The 20,180-nt window shown below is 42.6% G+C and overlaps 1 protein-coding gene across 4 annotated transcripts in view; it reads left to right on the top strand.

Annotated features, from left to right (window-relative positions):
* The window catches only part of kat7 (lysine acetyltransferase 7), a 36,809-nt gene extending 21,857 nt beyond the window's left edge, over positions 1 to 14,952 (top strand). For all 4 annotated transcript variants that reach the window (XM_062983955.1, XM_062983954.1, XM_062983952.1 and 1 more), the window contains 6 exons: positions 5,485 to 5,574; positions 6,649 to 6,789; positions 10,184 to 10,277; positions 11,617 to 11,763; positions 12,465 to 12,571; positions 14,214 to 14,952. In XM_062983955.1, coding sequence (XP_062840025.1) covers positions 5,485 to 5,574; positions 6,649 to 6,789; positions 10,184 to 10,277; positions 11,617 to 11,763; positions 12,465 to 12,571; positions 14,214 to 14,315 — 681 coding nt within the window. In that variant the 3' untranslated portion in view covers positions 14,316 to 14,952. The remainder of the gene's footprint in view (positions 1 to 5,484; positions 5,575 to 6,648; positions 6,790 to 10,183; positions 10,278 to 11,616; positions 11,764 to 12,464; positions 12,572 to 14,213) is intronic.
* Positions 14,953 to 20,180: the final 5,228 nt, after the last annotated feature.

Raw genomic sequence — 20,180 nt, 5'->3', positions numbered from 1 at the left:
CGTTTTATACTTTTTGTGTGCTTCTTTTAACGAAGCAGTCACTTGATTCCAACATTCCATCATTTGCGTTTTCCATTTCCCTGCCTCTGTTCCTTCATTTTCTGTCCACCTCGGCAATTGGGGTAACGGTTGTATTTCATACCCGTAAACTACTTCAAAGGGGGTTTTGTTTGTTGCTGAATGTATAGTTGAATTAAAGGCTAGTTCCGCAAACGCCAACCACCTAGACCAGTCATTTTGTCTCATGTTAGAGTACATTCGAAGGAACTGCCCAAGCGTTTGCTGAGTACGTTCTACCGCCCCGTTTGTCATGGGGTGAAAAGCAGAACTTAAACTCCTTTCTGCTCCTAGCATTTCCAAGAATTTTTCCCAAAATTTTGCTGTGAATTGTACTCCTCTGTCACTGACTACTCTACTTGGACATCCATGTAATTTGTAAATATGGTTTATGTACAATTCAGCTAGTTTCTCAGCCGATGGTAGCTTCGTCAGTGCTATAAAGTGGGCCTGTTTAGAAAACAGGTCTAATACTGTCCAAATATAACGATGTCCTTTGCTGACTGGCAGTTCTCCCACAAAGTCCATAGCTACACATTCCCAAGGCCTGGTAGGTTCCGCTACTGTCTGTAACAATCCCATAGGCTTCCCTCCTCCCGATTTATTTCTGGCACAATCATCACATTGGACAACATGATTCTTTATGTCCTTCCTCATTCCTGGCCACCAACAATGTTTTGCTATTGCCTTTGTTGTTTTGGTAATTCCTGTATGACCAGCGCTCTGGTTGTTGTGAAAACGATGCAGAATCTTAATCCTTAATATTGCTGGGATATACAGTTTCTTGTTTACAAACCAAAATCCCCCCTTCTGGTCCCCCTTTTCTGCGTTGGACGCGATCCATTGATCTCCTTTATAAGACTGTTTTAGTTCATTTCCCCAGTTATCTTCCCCGCCGAGCTCGACAAAAGCCGTGTCCTCCTTTTGGGTTTGTGCTCTTGTCCTGACAGCTAAGCCCCATTGTTTGTCAGAGAATATTGTCCCCTCCTTTGCTGTGGTTAGGCCTTCGTGTTGAGGCATGCGTGAAAGAGCATCTGCCAAGACATTCTGTTTCCCTTGAAAAAACTTTAATTGGAAATCGAATCTGCTGAAGTATTGCGCCCATCTGATTTGTTTGGGGGACAATTTTCTAGGAGACTTTAAATACTGGAGATTCTTATGGTCAGACCAAATTTCGAACGGGATTCCGCTTCCTTCGAGGAAGTGTCGCCAGCATTCTAAGGCTTTTAATATGGCTAATGCCTCTTTTTCCCATATTGGCCAACTTTTTTCAGTTTCGCTGAACTTCCGTGACAAATATCCACAGGGTTTTAAGTTCCCATTTTGATCCTTTTGCAATAGCACTGCCCCGTACGCACAGTCTGAGGCATCGCAATGGATTATGAAAGGGCTCCCGATATCAGGGTGTTTTAGGATGGGTCCTTCAGTGAAGCATTCTTTTAAGGTCTCGAATGCCTTTTGGCATTCTGGCGTCCAACTCAGTTTGGCGCCGGGAGCTTTCACTTTTGCTGTCTCCCCTTTCCCTTTTGTTTTTAAAAGTTCTGTAAGGGGTGCGGTTATTTGTGCAAAGCCTTTTATGAAGGGTCTGTAAAAATTTGCAAACCCCAGAAATGATTGTAATTGCCTCCTTGTTTGAGGCACTCCCCATTCTTTCACATCTGCTACTTTAGCTGGATCCATAGCTAACCCTTCTGGAGACATCCGATATCCCAGAAAGTCAATTTGAGTTTTATTAAATTCACATTTGGACAGTTTTGCGTACAGCTTTGCTTCTCTTAGTCTCTGCAAAACTTCCCGGACCAATTTTACGTGCTTTTCCTTATCTTCAGAAATGATCAAGATATCATCAAGGAATATGAACACCCCTCTGTACAATAACGGGTGTAGTATTTCATTTATAAGCTGCATAAAGCAGCCGCTTCCATTTTTTAACCCGAAAGGCAAAATTTCGTATTCAAAATGGCCGAATGCGCAGGAAAATGCGGTTTTCCAAGTATCCTCCGGTTTGATCCTTAATTTATGATACGCTTCAATTAAATCCAGTTTAGTAAATATGCTCCCTTTCTTCAATACGGTAATTAAATCCTTGACTAAGGGCATAGGGTATTTATTGTCCTTGGTAATTGCGTTTAAATTTCGATAATCAATACACAATCTTAGGGAATTGTCTTTCTTTCTCCTAAATAACACTGGAGCCCCGAGAGGAGAATTAGATGGCTTAATGAAGCCTCGAGCCAGGTTTTTATCAATGTATTTTCTCAATTCCTCCTTCTCTTGCACAGACATGGGATACACTTTTGGTTTTGGTAAGTCTGCTCCTGGGGTTATTTCAATCCCTACTTCTATATTTCTTTTGGGAGGCAATTTACTGGCCTCTTTCTGATTGAAAACATCCGCAAAGTCTCTGTATTCAGGTGGCAATAGCTGTGGGTCTATTTCCCCTGCTTCGTCTTCCTCGTCCTCCTCTTCTGCAATTTTGCTTATCTCCCATTGCATCTGCTGTTCTTTAAATGCTAAGCTTTTTCCTCTCCAATCTACTTCAGGATTTGCTTGTTCGAGCCATGGTATCCCCAATATTACATGGTATGTGGCAATAGGGGCTATCACAAAGGATATTCTTCCTCCCCATTTGCCTATTTTGCATGGAACTCCCCGTAATTCCTTTGTAGATACTTCCCCAGCAGCGACTGATCCATCTAGCTGCGAAAATGCAATTGGGGAGTCAAGTGCCATCTGCTGGCATTTCAGCGCTCCTGCTAATTCTGGGGTTATAATGTTCCTAGAACACCCGCAGTCTACAAACGCCTTGCAGGTGGCCCGATTTTCTAGCCCCGAGAGGCAAATTGGTACTACTATCATGCGTTTGTCCCGACTCACCAATCTTTCCGAAGATTCTGGGGCCTGCACCTCCTCCTCCGCACGCCTCCCGGTTGCTGGCTTGGGCTTTGGGGCTTTTGGCGGCTCCCCCTTCCGGGCCCAGCATTCCGCTGCTCGGTGGCCCGTCTTCCCACATACAAAGCATCCCGGTTTAGGTTTGTTGTCGTCTCCTCTGGTGGGAATCCCCGGCCTCCCTCCGGGTCTTTCTTGCTTCCTCGTTTCTCCTCGACCTCTCGCCACCGGTCTTTGCTGGCCGCTGCTGCTCCTGAAGCGCTTTACTTGTGCCAGGGTAGATTCGACGCGCCCCGCTAGTTGAATCCATCCCTGGAGCGTCTCGGGGTCGTCTCTGTGCGCTGCCCAGCTGAAAATCTCGGGGCGTAGTCCCTCTTTAAATAGTTCCACTTTGGTTACTTCAGACCACTCCGGTACCCTTTCCGCGAGGTGGAGGAATTCCTCTGCGTACTCGGGCACCGTTTTGTCCCTCTGTTTTATTCCTTTCAGCTGGTCTCGAGCCCTCAATTGCTCTAGCCGGTCTCTGAACCGGTTCTCCAGTGCGGCGAGGAAGCGGGGCACTGACCTCAGGCATGGGTCGCGTCTGGCATGCAATTGCACATACCAGCTGGCTGCTCCTCGCTTTAGTGTGTTGCCGATGGCTCGAACCCTGCTTGCTTCGGAGGGAAATGTGTGTGCGTTGTCTTCCATGTATCCTCTAATGCTAATTAGAAAAAAGTTCAGTTCCTCTGATTCCCCTCCGTATTCCAGCTTGAGATCTTCCCTTCTAGGCACCCATTCTGCAGCCCTTTGATATTGTCTGGGCGGCATGGGGAAGGGTTGCATCAGGTTTCCTCGGGTGGCTCCTTGGAACACGCCGCGCCCCACTCCGGTGGTCATTCTGCGCGGCTCCTGGAAGTCTGCCGCCGCTGTTGGCTCTTCCGCCCATCCGCATACTGGCCTAGCTGTAGCCCCCTCATCTCGCCTTTCCTCGTCGTACGGCACATCCTCCTCCTCTTCCTGGACCCCCCGCTCCTCTCCGCCTTCGTCTGCGAATCCACTGGACCCGATCCCTGGCCCCAGTGGCCTTTCCACCCCGACGCCCATTCGGGGGGTTGGGAGCTCTGTTGGAGACGGCGGCCTCAGGGTCCCCAGGGCTCGCTGACGCTCCACTTCTCGCGCCATGCTGTCCCGGAACTGCAGCTCCTGCCAGTATTCCTCATCTCCCTCGTCCCTTGCCGCCACGGGGCTCTGCGTTGACGCCCGCTGGCCCCTCTGGCTCCAATCTCCTTCTTTGCTTGGTTCTCTCTCGGCGCCATATCGGCTGGCCTCCTTCTGGAGATTCTCTTCCAATAATGGCACCAATCTCCCCACGGTTTCCGACAGCCTGGATAAATTAGTTTCCAGGATGGATAACCGCAGGGCCACGGTCTCCGGCATACTTCCTCCAGATCCCCAACTGGTTTCTGCAGCTGCAGAGACGCCTCTTCCGAGCCTGGGAATTCTCTGGGTCACGCCGTTCGGCTTGGGGTACCCCGTAGAGGAAGCTATGGCTTGCAGCGTCTCTTCTCTCTTCGGCCGGGCCCCTTGCAAAGGCCTCTCTGCCTCATTTGGGCTTTGATCTTCTTCCTCGCTCATTATCACTTCACTGCGAATTCCGCAGGAGGGTGAGAAATGGGATTCTCGACTTTAATGTCAGGCTTACTTCAAAGGACCAGTCTGAACGCAGATCAAAGACAGCTGCTCTCAAACACAATCTTTATTGAAGAATACATGACTTTGGAAAAGTCGAGAATGACCTAATGTTTACATACATCTAACTTTATCACTTCTGATGCAACGTAATATCACACGAAAATATCATCATCAAACCCCACCTTCTGGATCACATTTCCACCAAGGTTTCTATCCCCCCCACACTACAGCAATTATAATTGTTTATACTTTCACCCCTGAGTTCCCAGGCTCATTTTATCTTCTCCCGCCAGGTGCTCGCATGTTTATGTTATGAAGTCAGATTCAGGGCTTGGAAATTCAGCCCTGGGATCTGGCTGCATGACACAGTCCTAGACACTTGAGAAGTGTCTGACATGTGATCCAATACAACAGCCAGCGGAGTATATTATTATTATTATTAATAATAATAATAATAATAATAATAATAATAATAATAATAATAATTTTATGCAGGCAGCAGGTAAATTACCTTGAAGGGCTGCATCCGACCTGTGGGACTTAGTTTAGGGACCCCTGGTGTAGAGAGTTGTGTATTAGTTGTTACCTGCTAATGGTAATAGTGTCATTCAATCTAGCTCCATGATTGACTTGAATGGATCATTTTCATTTGATCATATTAGTCAGTAGTGCAGGCTGATTAGATGTTCTGTTTTTTTGATTGTTGGGAAAAAAGACATTGATTCTTCTCTAAAATGACTGTGTCCATTGGCAACTAACCATTTGCTCCCTTAGTGAAGTTCCTGCTACTAGGAGCTTTCAAAATCATTTGTTACCCTTTGTAAGTGGTTGTCAGTCTTAACACTTGTCGGTTGCTTTTTGTAGGCAAAGTGTGTCTGGAAGCACCCTCCAGGTGATGAAATTTATCGTAAAGGCTCTATTTCGGTATTTGAAGTCGATGGGAAAAAGAACAAGGTAAATATATGTATGCAGAGCTGAGTTCTGATAGGAAGATAATTTATGTAATGCTTTGGCTTTTGTGGACTGTGAGCAGACTTCCCAGGTGCTTTTTCTTGGAAGTCCTTCACTGCCCTCTTCTGCCTAGCCCTGGGAATCTTAAGCCTGACATGGGAGTTTCTGGAGTTATGGAGCTTCTTACTTAATCCCCCCTGATTGGAAGTATAGCTTGGTAGCCTTCATATATTTTATTCAGAGGCTTTTTGTAACTCAATTGGATTCTAGTTCTCAAAATTTTCTTCATTCTGGCCCTCCTGGTTTCTGTCTCCTTCTCTAGCAATGTAGTCCTTTGTCCTTTCCTTGGATTTGGATTCTGTTAGAGCAGTCGTTTTCAACCTGTGGATCCCCAGATGTTTTAGCCTTCAACTCCCAGAAATCCTAACAGCTGGTAAACTGGCTAGGATTTCTGGAAGTTGTAGGCCAAAACACCTGGGGACCCACAGATTGAGAACCACTGTGTTAGAGCCATTCTAGCTCATATCATTCATATTCAGACAATGAGCAATTAAAAAACTGAAAATATTGTCCAAGGTAGAGTCTTCTCCCCACTTTCCCAAGTATAACTTCTGTTTAACTGTTAATTGCATTTCTGATGGTTGGGGCTGGAATGAGAGGACGTGAACTTGGAGTCTCATGCACATAAACTATGTTCTGTACTGTTCAGCTGGACCATCCGGTGCATTATACCAATGTTAGCCACTAAATTAGTCTCTGTGAATTAGATTTGTATGATTTGAATGGGGTACGGTGTGAGTGTTTTGTTTCCTTTTATTGTCTGACCCTTTTATGAACTTTATTTTCACTTCTCTGTGTCTTCTGAAGCAAAAAGCCCGTGATCATTAAAGAATTGTCTGGGTGTGTTGCTCTTTAATTGATGTGGTCACAATTTTATCTTTAATCCTTTCTCTTAACAATCCATATATTTTATGGAATACTTCGCAATGGTTCTGCCTTGTGACAAATGATTGGACATTTGACCATCTGCTGCCTCCTGATCATTTGGTATGTGAGTGTCTCTTCTGTTCCTTCCAGATCTATTGCCAGAACCTGTGCCTTTTGGCAAAGCTATTCTTAGACCACAAGACTCTATACTATGATGTTGAGCCTTTTCTCTTCTATGTCATGACAGAAGCTGACAACACTGGCTGCCATCTGATAGGCTATTTCTCCAAGGTTAGTGATAACCATCTGAGATTTGTTCCATAGGCAAGATAATGACTATAATGCATCTTTTATGTCAGATCAGCAGTGGGCTGTTTTTGTGCATCAAGTCAGGAGGATTCATTTCTGCTCCTGAAAGTGGCAGGTTGATTTTTTTTCAGACCCTGCAACATTCTGGGAAGTTGAAAAGCAAAGCACTAACTAAATCAAAGAGTGGTTTCAGGCAATTCAATATGAGATCAGACATGTTTGGAACCCAGAGACAGTCAGCCTGACTATAGGAGATTTAATTCAAGAAATTAAACTTTGTTGTAAATGTCACAGTCAGAAATTTTTGAGGTGCATGATGCTCTCTATCCCACATAATAGAACACATACGAAAACAATGTTAGTGAAATCATGATGGATATGCTGAAAATCTTATGAATAATTACTTTATATTTAAGGTAGATTAATGTTTGCCATGTTGATCAAAATAAGGTAGAGGGACCAACATGAATTTGGCCTGGTTTGGTTCTGGGTGACTATTCCTCAAAGTGGTCATTCAGGTGGTAGGTGGATATTGGAAAGCATTGGCATTTACCCTTTTTCTCAACACGTGTGTTATGTCTTTTTGGAGTACTATAATAAAAGTGAGAATTCACTGCTGGAATGTCAATGTATTTATCTTTTGCAGAATGCATTTTACTTGAATCATTGAAAATCAAAACATGAATCTAACACCAAATCATGACTGGATTTTTTTTTACAAAAAAGAAGTTCTGACTGTTTTGTGCTTTTAAGTCTAGGATTGTTCAGGTTTTGGCAACTAAGTGCCAGGAGCCATTTGGAATTGCTGTCCTCCCTCACTCCTTCCTAAAACCTTAAGTTTACTTACCTATGTTGCCCCCCTTCCCATGTATTGAACAGCTTTTGAAGAAAAGTGAACAGCCATTCCTTGCTTCATGAGGAGAAGGCAGAATTACAGAAGTGTCAGTCTGTATCCTCACAGCCAGATGAAAAATGAATATGTGGTACTGAGGCCTCCAGAGAACCCTGGTGAACCTCTGTGCTGGTGACATCATGGGGAGATGCTTCCTGACTCTTGGCTTCTTCCCACAAAGCAGAGTATGGTGTGAATGTGAGTGTGTTTGTGTGTAGGATATTCAGAGACTGTTTAGTAGGTTGAGAGGGTGGCATTAGTCGCCTTAAAGGGAGGATTGCAATTCCAGTCCCTTCCGTGCCAAAGAACATGCACATGTAAGGGAAACTTAGTGTATGTCTCTTAAGAGGATGCCAGCCAAAAGCCTTGAAATCATGCAGTACTGTACAGGCAGAGTTCAGGAAGTACTGAAATGCCAGGCCTCTTGATCAGAAGGAAGTCATTAGTATGATCTCATCTCTTTCTGCTTCCAAATTGACAGAGCAAAGTGCCACTGTGATTTTTTTCTCAAGATTGTTCCTCACCTAAGCATCATGACTCGGATTGTGACAACTTTTTCAGATGAAAAACCATCCCTTTTCTGGGCAAATATCCCTCAGTTTCTGAAGAAACAGGGATGGAGAGCATCATTAACACTTTGCTGTTAAAAGCAGTAGTTGGTGGTTTTGTTTGGCAAATGTACTTGGTATTATTACTGCTCAAACGTTTTCAGAGGATGCTGCCTTTGTTACAGATACTGAGCCAGGCTCCAGAAATTTAAATCAATAGATGAGAGACAGGTATAACAAAAATAAGTGTCTGAACAGAAAAGTATGAAGAGTAAGAGCACAGGTGTGAAATGCATAGTGGTTCTCTGAACTCTCCTTTCCCCATGTTGGTCAAACCATAAGTTGATGATGCCAAGACATTATTTTGTTTTGTTTCATTTGACTTATAGAAACAGTTTCAAAATATTTGTTGTTTTATTTTAGCAATTTTACTCTTTTTTATTATGAAGGAGAAGGCATGAAAATAATGCTCTGAATCTCATGGGTCATCCCAGCCATTGAGGAATTGCTCAGGAATACTAATCTCAGTTCTTGACCTAGCTCTTGTCATTTCATTCTTCCGGTCAGTTGTCACCAAACAACTTTTTTTTCGTGTCAGGAGCAACCGGAGTTGCTTCTGGAGTGAGAGAATTGGCCGTCTGCAAGGACGTTGCCCAGGGGACGCCCGGATGTTTTGATGTTTTACCATCCTTGTGGGAGGCTTCTCTCATGTCCCCGCATGGAGCTGGAACTGATAGAGGTAGTTCATCCACACTCTCCCCGGGTGGGATTCGAACCTGGCAGCTTTCAGGTCAGCAACCCAACCTTCAAGTCACGAGGCTTTTATCTCCTAGGCCAACTGTGGATAAGCTTTTGTTGTAGGAAAAGCTGAGGACAGGGTTGCTGCTCATGGCATTAGAGTGAATGTGTGTGGAGAACACAAGACATCACAGTTCTTTCAGGCCCTTGCAGATGGTGGCAATGCCTCATTGGCCAGAACTCACAATATGTGATGCACAGTTAATTCTTCCAGCTTCAGAGACACACTTGGTTTGCTTATGATATCAGAGTAGGAAGCTTGAGCAATGTGTAGGCAGTACTGAGTTGTGTGCTGTATTGATGAGCGATGACAATAGTGAATTCAAGCCAGTAAGCAGAGTGGGGGAGCTGCTCTTTTTCACATGGTAATCATCACAAATGTTCTAACGTAACTGATGCAAAAGCGAAGAAAGGGATTCAGACATGATTCATTGTATGCCTGAGGCCACTGTTCCTATCAGAAGAATTAATTGTGGCATGCATTTGAGTATCTACAAACATGTCAGTGTTGCTTATGAAATTGTGGTATGCAAAGTATTTGGGAAAAGTAGCTATTCCCAGTTTTGTCTGGACATCTTATTAGGGATGAGACAGATGTTAACATTTTATTTCATACTTTGGACATCTCCAATACAAAGCACTTGAAATTCACGCACCACACTGGTAGGCATTTTGGAAAATGACCACCCACAACCAACTAAAGTCTAATTCTTTCTCCAATGTAGCCAGGACCTACTGATTGCTGATATTTATTTATTTACTGCATTTATATCCCTCCCTTCTCACCCCAAAGGTGACTCAGAGCGGCTTAGAATAATATTTACATACAGTGTATTATATCACTAGCACAGCACAACACTAGCGCTATATATCAGCATATTGCACCACACCACTATACTGTAATATTACCAGTAATATTACATGTAATAAATAATATATAATTAATATTATTATATTGTATTAATTATTATTTGAAAAGGGTAGGGCTAGAGGCTTCTTAGTATGCAGAATTATTGTGCTTCTTTAGATTGTTGCTATCATGTTTTGTTCAGCATAAAAATCATTCCCTTGAGCTAGATGGCATGCTTTTGCTATGAAGTGGTAAATTCTCATAACATGACATACTATCTGCTTTCAGGAAAAGAACTCATTCCTTAACTACAATGTTTCTTGTATCCTGACGATGCCTCAATACATGAGACAGGGTTATGGCAAAATGCTTATTGACTTCAGTAAGTATGAACCCTGGGAGGGGTTGGCAGGCTGTGGGAGGGGACATATAATCACCTTGGGGATGGGTCTTTATGTGGCCTATGAACTACAGTTTGCCCTCATTGTTAACAGACATGTGAATTTCTTCTTGAAAGATTGCACATAAGCCTCTTGTAAGGACATGCTAAAATAATGAATGCTGTCAGAAACAGAATACTCATTCTCTCAGTGGTGAATTAGAGCACTTTTTAAAAAAGTGTGCAGCACTGGCATATTTCCAAATTCTCAGAGTTACCATATGCAAGTAGTTATAGCAACACATTTCTGATATCAAAATCAGGTGGCTGAGTGCTGATTGGTGTAGAAGAGCTTCCCAAAAATAAGTTAATGTTTCTACATTCCCAGATGACTTTCTGGGTATTTAGAAGGAACAGGTATGCAAGTTTGTAAATTGAAAAGAAATCTGCAAAACAGGAAGGCAGGCAGGCAAGCAAGCAAGCAAGCAAGCAACTGCTTTGACAGGACCCTGTGAGCTTACACAATATTAATGGTCTTAGAAAAAAGGGAGAAAGAAAGGAGAAAGGTGTAGGAACCAGAAAGAAGAAAGACAAAACGTGTGAAGCTACCAGCTATGTCTTTAAGTAAGAGCCATTTAAGATATGGCTTATATATCACATAAAACAGACAACATATAGAGGAAAATGTAGGGCAAGTATTGTGCAGCCAAGACATTTGGAGTGGAAGGACATGTCTTTCCTGTGTCTATCACTGTAAATCCCTGCATCCCACATTTTAGTTATAAAATTCTCATACTTAGGGCAGGTAGTATCTAGTATGATATAACATAGCAAGATAAATTACCTCTGTTTCATATCTGCCACTGCTGTAGTCCAATAAATTCCTGTTTCCTGTTCTTGTTCAGAATATATGAACAAGAGCCCTTTTCCTACATAGTGTGAATACACTGTCTCATTTTGTAATGCTGTGTGTATCTGTGCATATATTTGTGCATGGGAATATACATGTTTATGTGTTTTATACATATTTACTTGCTTGGGCTTTTTCGTGTAGCAAGCTGCAGTTTTAAGTGTTTACCAAATTCAACAGCAAACGTTTCTGTGTTTGCCTAATCTTAGTGAACACAGGATGTGTTTTGTCTTCACTATTATTTCAATATTTTTATTTAAAAATTTAACAGAAAAAACACAAATAAACAACAACAATACTTGCATATAGAATAGGCAATGTATCTTGAGATCCATAGTGATGATGCAGTAAGACATTCATTCATTCTGATTTTGAGAGGTAGGTTCTAATTCCAATTCAATCTCAGAGAATTTGTTTTGTTCTCTTCAATAGGCTACCTACTTTCAAAAGTGGAAGAGAAGGTTGGCTCCCCAGAGCGACCGCTCTCAGATCTGGGTCTTATTAGCTACCGTAGTTACTGGAAGGAGGTTCTTCTCCGTTATCTGCATAACTTTCAAGGCAAAGAAATCTCCATCAAAGGTTGGTTCTTATTTTTTTTCTTGCAGTGTATTAGAAGCAAATTGCATCTGTCTTTTTAAAATTCCACACACTTTCCTCCAAATTGTGGCTAAGTTTAATATTCCTAGTTGTAGCTTTTCTGTTTATTGTTAATTACGTTTAGACAGAAAACTCAGACTTTGGTTCACTCTAAATCTTAATCCAGTATAGTACATGCATATAGTGAACTACCTCTCTGTAAAGAACAGCCTGCTTTACTATGGTTTATTTTATACTAGTGGCATGAAATACGGTCTTGCATACCTCTCTATTACAACAAGATTAAACATCTTTTTTTAGTCCAAGAAAGTAGAGGAGAGCTGAGCAGGATTTCCAGTGATTAAAAGTATGAATATTTCTGGAGACACCATGCATATAGGCATGAAAATATGGGAGACAGTCCCTGACCACAGGAAATTCCGTTTAGCCTTTTCCTCTTCTTTCTAGATTTTGCTTGCTTCCTCTATTTGCTTTTAGCCTCCTTTTGCAGTCATAATTATAAGGTCATACTTTTCTGCCTGTGTGGAATCATCACGTGACATATTTGATCCTGATGTTCTTGCGTTAGTTATTAAAGCCAGAGCTAACAGGAGATAATGAAATAACTCCAGTAATTCATGCCAGGTATATGGTGGATTCTTTGCTGACTGAAAGACTAAAAGATTCCTGTATTTCTCTTTCAGAAATCAGTCAGGAGACAGCTGTCAATCCTGTTGACATTGTTAGCACTCTGCAGGCACTTCAGATGCTCAAGTATTGGAAGGGAAAACATCTGGTTTTGAAGAGACAGGTAAGGTTGTGCCTAATTGCTATGATTCAGTATCCTTGCTTGGGCTGGCATTGTGCATGAATTGTATGCTTCATTTTTCTTTGAGAAAATTCTCCTTATTGCTGAGAACTTGAGTTTTCTGTCCTAGATAGGCCGAAGGCGAAATGCCAGAGTATGTTTTTTTTTTTTTTCCTTTCGGCAAGGGGCTGGCAACCCCAGGTTTTCCAAACATTGAGCTGAAGCTTCCAGCAACCCCCAGTCAGCAGCCAAGTGCCAGGGGTGATGAGTATTGATAGCCCAACAGCTGGAGAATCCTTGGCCCCCAAACTAGCTGCAACACTTCATTAAGAGAGAAGTTAATGATACTTTGAGTTTGTAGATACCACAGATGGCTGCGTGAAACAACATTCAAATACTATATTTTATAGTATTTCTCCCCTGGGGAGAAGAGCGGTATATAAATTAAATACATAAATAATTGCATTTTTATCCCCTTTTGGGGGGGGGGGGGGAGGGCAGCGTGACTATTATGCAAGGTTGTTTTTTTTTTGTGCAAATGGTCTTCCCTTGACTGCCAGCCGAGGGGAGCCTTGTAACTGCAAAGTCACCCGCATGTCTGCTGGTGAGAGCTAAGGAGAGAAGCCCTGCAGCCCTCGTCGGCAGGCACAGGTGGATGAAGGCTCACCCACCCACACGCCTCTCCCCCCAAGATTGCTTTTCCCTCCGAGCTCCTAGATCAGGCATTCTCCAACTACAGCCCTCTAACTGTTTGGGCCTCCAACTCCCAGAATTCCTGGCCATTGAATATTGAATCTCTCAACTAGCATACTTGATCATAGTCCTAAAAGGTATGTTCATCAAGCTAGGAAACATCCGCCTGACTGCCTCTTCCCTTCAAGCTATGACGTGTTGCCTTGGTCAACCATATAGGAGAGGCATCCTCAAACTGTGACCCTCCAGCTGTTTGGGCCTAAAACTCCCAGAGGTTCTAACCAGCTTGTTCAGTGGTCAGGAATTCTGGGAGTTGGAGGCCCAAACAGCTAGAGGGCTGCAGTTTAAGGTTGCCAAATCTAGGAGCTCAGAGGAAAAAGCGATTTGTACGCCTTTTCCCTCCATGCTCTGGAGGGTTGCAATAAAACATAGAAATGATGCATGGAAGCCAGGATAGTTATACATAATATAGATAGACCTAAATATGCACATGCTTGATGATTTATCAAGGGAAACCCATCTTTTACTTGGCAAGGGCCTACTTAGCAACTGGTCAAACAGAACTGTGTTCTCTTTGAACCATCTGGCAAATAGTAAGATGCAAATTTTATTAGAATGTTGCCAGTGGTGCTTTTGTATGGATACCAAAGATGCATGATTATGAGTTCACAATATTATGCTTTGTGGTGAATACATCTGTTCTCATTATTCCTGACCATTTGGCCGTGGTGATGGAGCTAGAGTCTCACAACATCTTTTGGGGATTACACCATTTTTATTTGGTAATGAAACTATAGCTGTTAATTTTGTTGCATAATTATCTATCTGGTTTTCCAAACATGGGAATCTCCCCATAAGATCTCTCTAATAGGGCAGATCTGTCTTTTGTTGGAAACTATATCCAAGCTTTTAACCTGCACCATTTTCTCTTCTTATATTTCCCCCTGTTCAGGATCTTATTGATGAATGGATAGCCAAAGAGGCCAAACGATCCAACAGCAATAAAAGCATGGATCCCAGCTGTTTGAAATGGACCCCTCCCAAGGGCACTTAAATTGATCTATCACTCCAAGGAGTTTGGACACCCCTCCATGTGCCGCCACCTACTTCATGATCCTCTTTCCTTTCCCAGCGTTACCAACTGCCTTTGGGATTGTGGACGTGCCATTGATGTTCATCCCAGCCCCCTTCCTTTCACATATTTCCAGAAAATCCCCTTCTTCTTGGGAATGTTTTGGCCCACATTCTTTGTACACAGGGCAATGCTGAAATGATCTGGATATCCTGTTAGTGTGACCCCAGGAGTGGTGGGTGAGCAGTAATACCTTGTCCTGGCCCTTTCCATTTGCTGCTTCATTAGCCACATGGGCATAGTCCAAAAGATTGTGTTGTATCCTACACTTGTTTTTGTTCTTTCAAGTTGCTGCTTCCACTGCAGCATCATATAGCTCTAGTGCACATATGGAGCAGAAGAAAGTGATAAAGTCATGGTTGGTAGGTATGACTATACGCAAGATAGCAGAGATCAGGGGCATGGGCATTTTAAAATATTTTCCATGAAAAAAGGTCAATGCTAGAATAAAGTTAACTGTCAGAGTCAAAAATTCAAGGCAGCCTTCTGTCTCTTCTGCTGTCTTTCTGCTCACAAGTTTATTGTACATGGGAGATAATTCAAAAACATTTGCAAAATAGCACTCATTTGTGGCCTCTTACTATGTTCTGTATTTGTATAAGGCAGGGATGGGTTATTTGGGGCACTCGGACAATGTCAGACTGCAGTTTCTATAATGCCTAATAAGACTTGCAATTCAACAGCATTTGGAGGGCCGCAAGAAACATATGTATAACCTACACAAAAGGTTCATGAGACCATTGTTACAGGAAGGCTTTGAACTCTTTTCCACTCACATGTCTAAGCATTCCTGGATCTTCTCATTATGTTTATGTCAATATAATTCCCTTAGAACTCTCTTCCCTGCTCAGCAAACACCAGGAAAATACAGGCGTGGGAATGTTGGAAGGACTTTCTGATTCCTTGCCTTCAAAACTTGCAGTGATAAGCCTTTATGAATTTGGTTGATGAATTTTGTAGCTAGCACAATCAACTCCTGATGGGAGAAGATACCTAGCAGAAAAGGTACAAATATCAACTCTGTCCCAGTTGTATACTCCCAAACTTCACTAGGAGCGTGGAATGCTACTACTCATTGTATCTTAATTTTGCATATGTTACTCCTTCTAGATGCTTTTCCATTCACTCAGACCACCAATATTTTTTTCCCGAATACTCAATTCAGCAGTTGAATTAACTAGTTCTGCAGGACATCGGCATTCTATTGGCATTCTGTCTGACTGCTGTTTATAGTATTTTTTCCCATTTACACTCCCTCCTCTTACAATCCAGGCTGCAGATGTTCCTAGCACAGTGGTGACTGCTTAAGACACCATCTGCGGAGTCTGCCCCTCTGAAAGTCTTGTTCATGTCAAAAGGTGTGATGTGCCCATTAGGCTCCTCTATTGGAAAGTATCCGTACAGTTAATTTGCTGTAACAGAATGGCCGTAGATTTCCTTAAAATCTTTAGCATTCCAAGTGCTTTGGATTATAGCTCCCAGAAGCCCTGGTCAGCTGCAAATCTGGTATCATGGAAGGTACAGTTCAAAACATTTGGAGAGACACACTGTGTGGTGGCAGATTACTTTGCCTATCATTCTGAGATGTGCTTATTTTTTTAGCCATTTTGGAACCCTTTCTGATAATGGAAAATTCTGACCTGGTGCATTTTAAGAATTCTATTTGTTTCAGAGAGGAAAAGTGTCATAATAATAACAATAATAATAATAATAATCATCATCATCATCCTTTAAAAAAAAAAACCAAAGGACAAGGAGTCCTAAAAGAGCCAGGTTCTTCTCATGTTTCCAGGTGTTGCACTTATTTGTCTATGAATTGCTTTTGTCACAGATGGTCAGCTTTTGTCACTTCAGCAGCAGACTACAATGGGACCAAGAGTTTCCAAAGAGTGTGTGTGTGTACATTTAGGGATCAGTTTGATCTTGGTCTCTCCCTTGAGTGACAAGCAGAGGAGAAACAGAGGAGGAGATGGAATCTTGTGGTAAATAGCTTAATCATTTCTGCCTGTGAAGCTGGAGAATTCTTGGCCCTCATTTGTCAAGATAAGTATTAAACTCAATTAACCTGAAGGTATGGGGGTATGCTGTGATCTCAAGGAAAGGATGGGTAAATTTCAATCTAAGTCATATTAGGTTGCAGCTCCCATCTGACCTATCTAGTGGTGAGAGATGATGGGTTTCCCCCAAAATTAAGTATAAAGAAGACAAAATTAAAACTCAATCTAGTTCCCTTCTTTAGCTGTTCATGGAAATGACTGAATAAATAGATTAAAACTCACACTGATCACTAGTGTGAAATGTATTCCTTGCAGGACCACAAGTGCATTACGTAATTGTACTATGACCGCAGTGTTAGGAATTCAGGGCCTGAAACCTTAATGCTGAGATGATGTTCTATATATCAGCAAGGGCCACAGTGTGTTGATTAACATACACAAGTGTTAAACCACAAGTGAATAAGCCACAAGGTCCCATCTTGCACCCTATCCAGCACCTCTTGGGCTAATTATTTCCTATAAAATTTTTCTTGGTATGAGACCTTGAAAATATCTGGCAAGAGAGTGAAATGTGTAGAAGAAGTTACATTTGGATTACAGCTTGTAGAATTCTTTAACCTAGCTAGTAACTTAAGGTGGCAATGAGACTCAAGTAGTTGTTGTCCCAAAAAAGTAACCTATTTCAACTTTTTAATATTTTCAGTATGCCTTAAGGAAAGTAGATGTGTCTTGCACATTACTCATTTCCAAACAGTATAGAAATTAGAGGAAACCCCTTTCACCCCTGGTCCTTGGGTAACGTGTGAAGCAGCACTGTTTTTGTTCTTTCAAAAGAACAAAAAAAGATTTTTTTTGTTTTTTCCATCTTACAACAAGATGGGAAAGTCCACCCTTCTCTACTGTTGATCTTTCTACAAATACTCCAGTGGCTACCTCTTGTGTTTTTGGTTTCTGCGTCCTCTTTTCATGGCCATGTCAAATCAGACAAAGTTTGTCTTTCTGTGTAAATTACTGGCAGCTGACATATATCAACCTTAACATCCATATTCTAGCAAATGGTTGGGTAATACTCTTTGTGAGGAAGAGTAATTAGCCATTTTTTGAGAATATGCAAAAGTGTCATAATTATTTCAAGAAAGATGAAGGAAGTGCAAGTATAGGAGGAGAAACATCTGAGTGACCAATCATAGAATCATAGAGTTGGAAGAGCTCATGGGCCATCCAGTCCAACTCCCTGCCAAGAAGCATGAAAATCATATTCAACGCCTAGTTGAAAAGGAACTGTTTGGCAGTGACCAGACCCATCACATCCTCAGGGGCCTCCTGGAACTGGAGTCAGGTTGCTTTGCTGATGTCCACTGAAAGGCCCACCACTACCCAAAAAGTCCTGAGCCACTCCTCATCCATTTCTCAGGCAGTTTTCGCTAGTTCTTTGGCCAGGCTGAGGGCTTTGGCATTTGTCCTGCTCGGCTCTTTCAAGGCTTTGGCCAAAACATTCATGGTTGCCAAGAGGGTTCCCTACAAGTCTGTGAGATATTGGTCCTTATCCTCTCCCATGTAGACCTTCAGGGGCAGCTCATGTCTTGTTGAGTCCAGTACTGTGGCAAAGTGCTTGTACTTCAAATAGGGTACACTGCTTGGCTATGGGCTTGTCCAGGGCGTTGCAAGGTTCCTTTCTTTCGCTGTCTGCTCCAGAAAACGTTTTTCCCACTTAACCTCTCTTTGGACCCAGAGAAGATAAGCAAATTCCTCTCTTTCCTCCTGCGAATGGGCCATGTTTTTGTCCATCTTTATAGTTGCATTGGGCAGGAGTAAAGACAGAGTCCCAACATCTCAATCAGCGAATCAGTACTAGAGCGTTTGCTTGGCTTGCTTGGAGCCTGTCTCTTTGGACTTTGAAACTGGTGTTTATAATGGCTGAAAAGTTAAAGTCCGGCTGGCCACCTCCATGCATTTCCAGCATAGTGGAATACATCTCTAGTTGTTTCTGCCAAAGTTTTGCATTTTGGAATATGCTTTTTGGGAAAGACATCCTGGCCTTTCATAGCGTGCAGACTACTTTCTGAGGCAGACTTCCTAAATGATGTTTTTTCAAACTGCATATACGGGGATGGCACGATTCTTCCTCTTTACTTCAGCTTGGCACCCAGCTCCATCTCGGAGGTGTCACCCTTCCTGCCACACAGGTTTTCATGCCATTCCATCAGACCAAGCTGCTGTCACTACCACATTGATGTGTTTAAGATTGGCCATTCTTGTACAGAAGCAAAACTCAGTTTCTTGGATGTTAGAATATGCTACCAGTATATACTTCTTAATAAAGCATGTTCTCTTGTCCAGTTCGCTGGTCTTCATTCTTACTATGATAGGAGTGTGCTTGAGGGATTGATCATAGAATGGGAAGTAGGCAAAAAGAGCCTGAACTGGATGGACCACAGTGATCTGTGGGCAATATCCCCACTCAGTCCCCATGGGCTACATGACATGAACGTATCATTGATGTCATTAGGTCCCATCCAACTCGGTGAAGATCTGCTTTGCCTGTGTGAGGCACACTGTGAGCTATATTGGTGACCTGCAGTATGGTTCCTCTTTGTACCTTCCCAGTTGTCATGGTCAGGCATGAACAAGAGAATCTCCTTGGCCCACGGTATTGAAAGGGAGGGATAAACGAGCAATTTCTGAGTTACATCTGACTTACATACAACTAATTAGAAAGGAGTGAGACAACAGGGAGTGAGAGGAAAACTAGGAAGGGAAATTCACTCCTGAAAGTGTTATGGAAAATGGGTGTCTCCACTGAAGCTTTATCGCCAGTTCTTGTTTCCATGACAAGCCAACATTTTCAAAATCCAATTGCCACAGGGACAGAAAGTGAGGTGAATTCTGAGTGGGCAAAGACAGCAAAAGAAACTTTACAGGGGTGTTAACTCCTATGCTATCCAAAACTTTTAAAAAATTGGCTGGAGATAACCTTATAAATGTTCCTGTTGCAACTTAAACACACATTCTACTTAAGAACAAACCTACAGAACTCATCTTGTTCATACTCCGGGACTGTCTGTAATCCACTTTGTGGACCTCCCATTTTCACATTTTCTTCTTCAAAGGAATTGTCATCCTTTAGCCAATAGAAGCTACATTGGTGTTGCCTTTAGTGGTATATTCTTATATTCTTCCAGGTTTGACACCACTTTAACTGCCATTGCTTCCAAACATTAATCTGACAGTGTCTATCAGGCATGGGCAAATTCTGGCCTGTGGGCCAGATGCGGCCCATTGGGCTATTTCCTCCGGCCCCGCAGTCACACGTGGCTGTGCAGAGCTCTCCTGAGAGCTCTGCACAGCTGCATGTCACATCCGCCTCTTGGCAACAGGACACTGCGGGCTGCCATATCTTTTGCTGAGAGGCAGGCTCTGAAGTCACATGGGCCCTGGGCAGTCGCATGTCAGCAACTACACTCTTTGGCAGAGAAGGCTAAAGACCTTCAAAAAACTACAACTCCCAGGATACCATAGCCTTGAGCTGTAGAAGTTAAAGTGTGGGTCAAACAACCTCCCCTTCCCGCAACGCAGCCCCAATGTGAAAAGGTTTTCCCATGCCTGGGGTAGATGTCACTTTAGCCTTGAGGAAGCTTGGGCAATGTACTTTGATGCACTCTTTCTCAAACATTTATGGAAAGAGTAGACAGCAAGCACTTCCCCATTTAATATTAAATGGTACCTCTCCTCAACCCAGCCAGTATAGGCAATAGTGAGGAATGATAGAAGCTGCAATCCAGTAACAGAC

This window comes from Anolis carolinensis, chromosome 6 (genome assembly GCF_035594765.1).
Source record: "Anolis carolinensis isolate JA03-04 chromosome 6, rAnoCar3.1.pri, whole genome shotgun sequence".
Lineage (NCBI taxonomy): Eukaryota > Metazoa > Chordata > Lepidosauria > Squamata > Dactyloidae > Anolis > Anolis carolinensis.
Note: the sequence above shows the minus strand (reverse complement) of the source record. Positions and strands in the feature narration are given on the sequence as shown.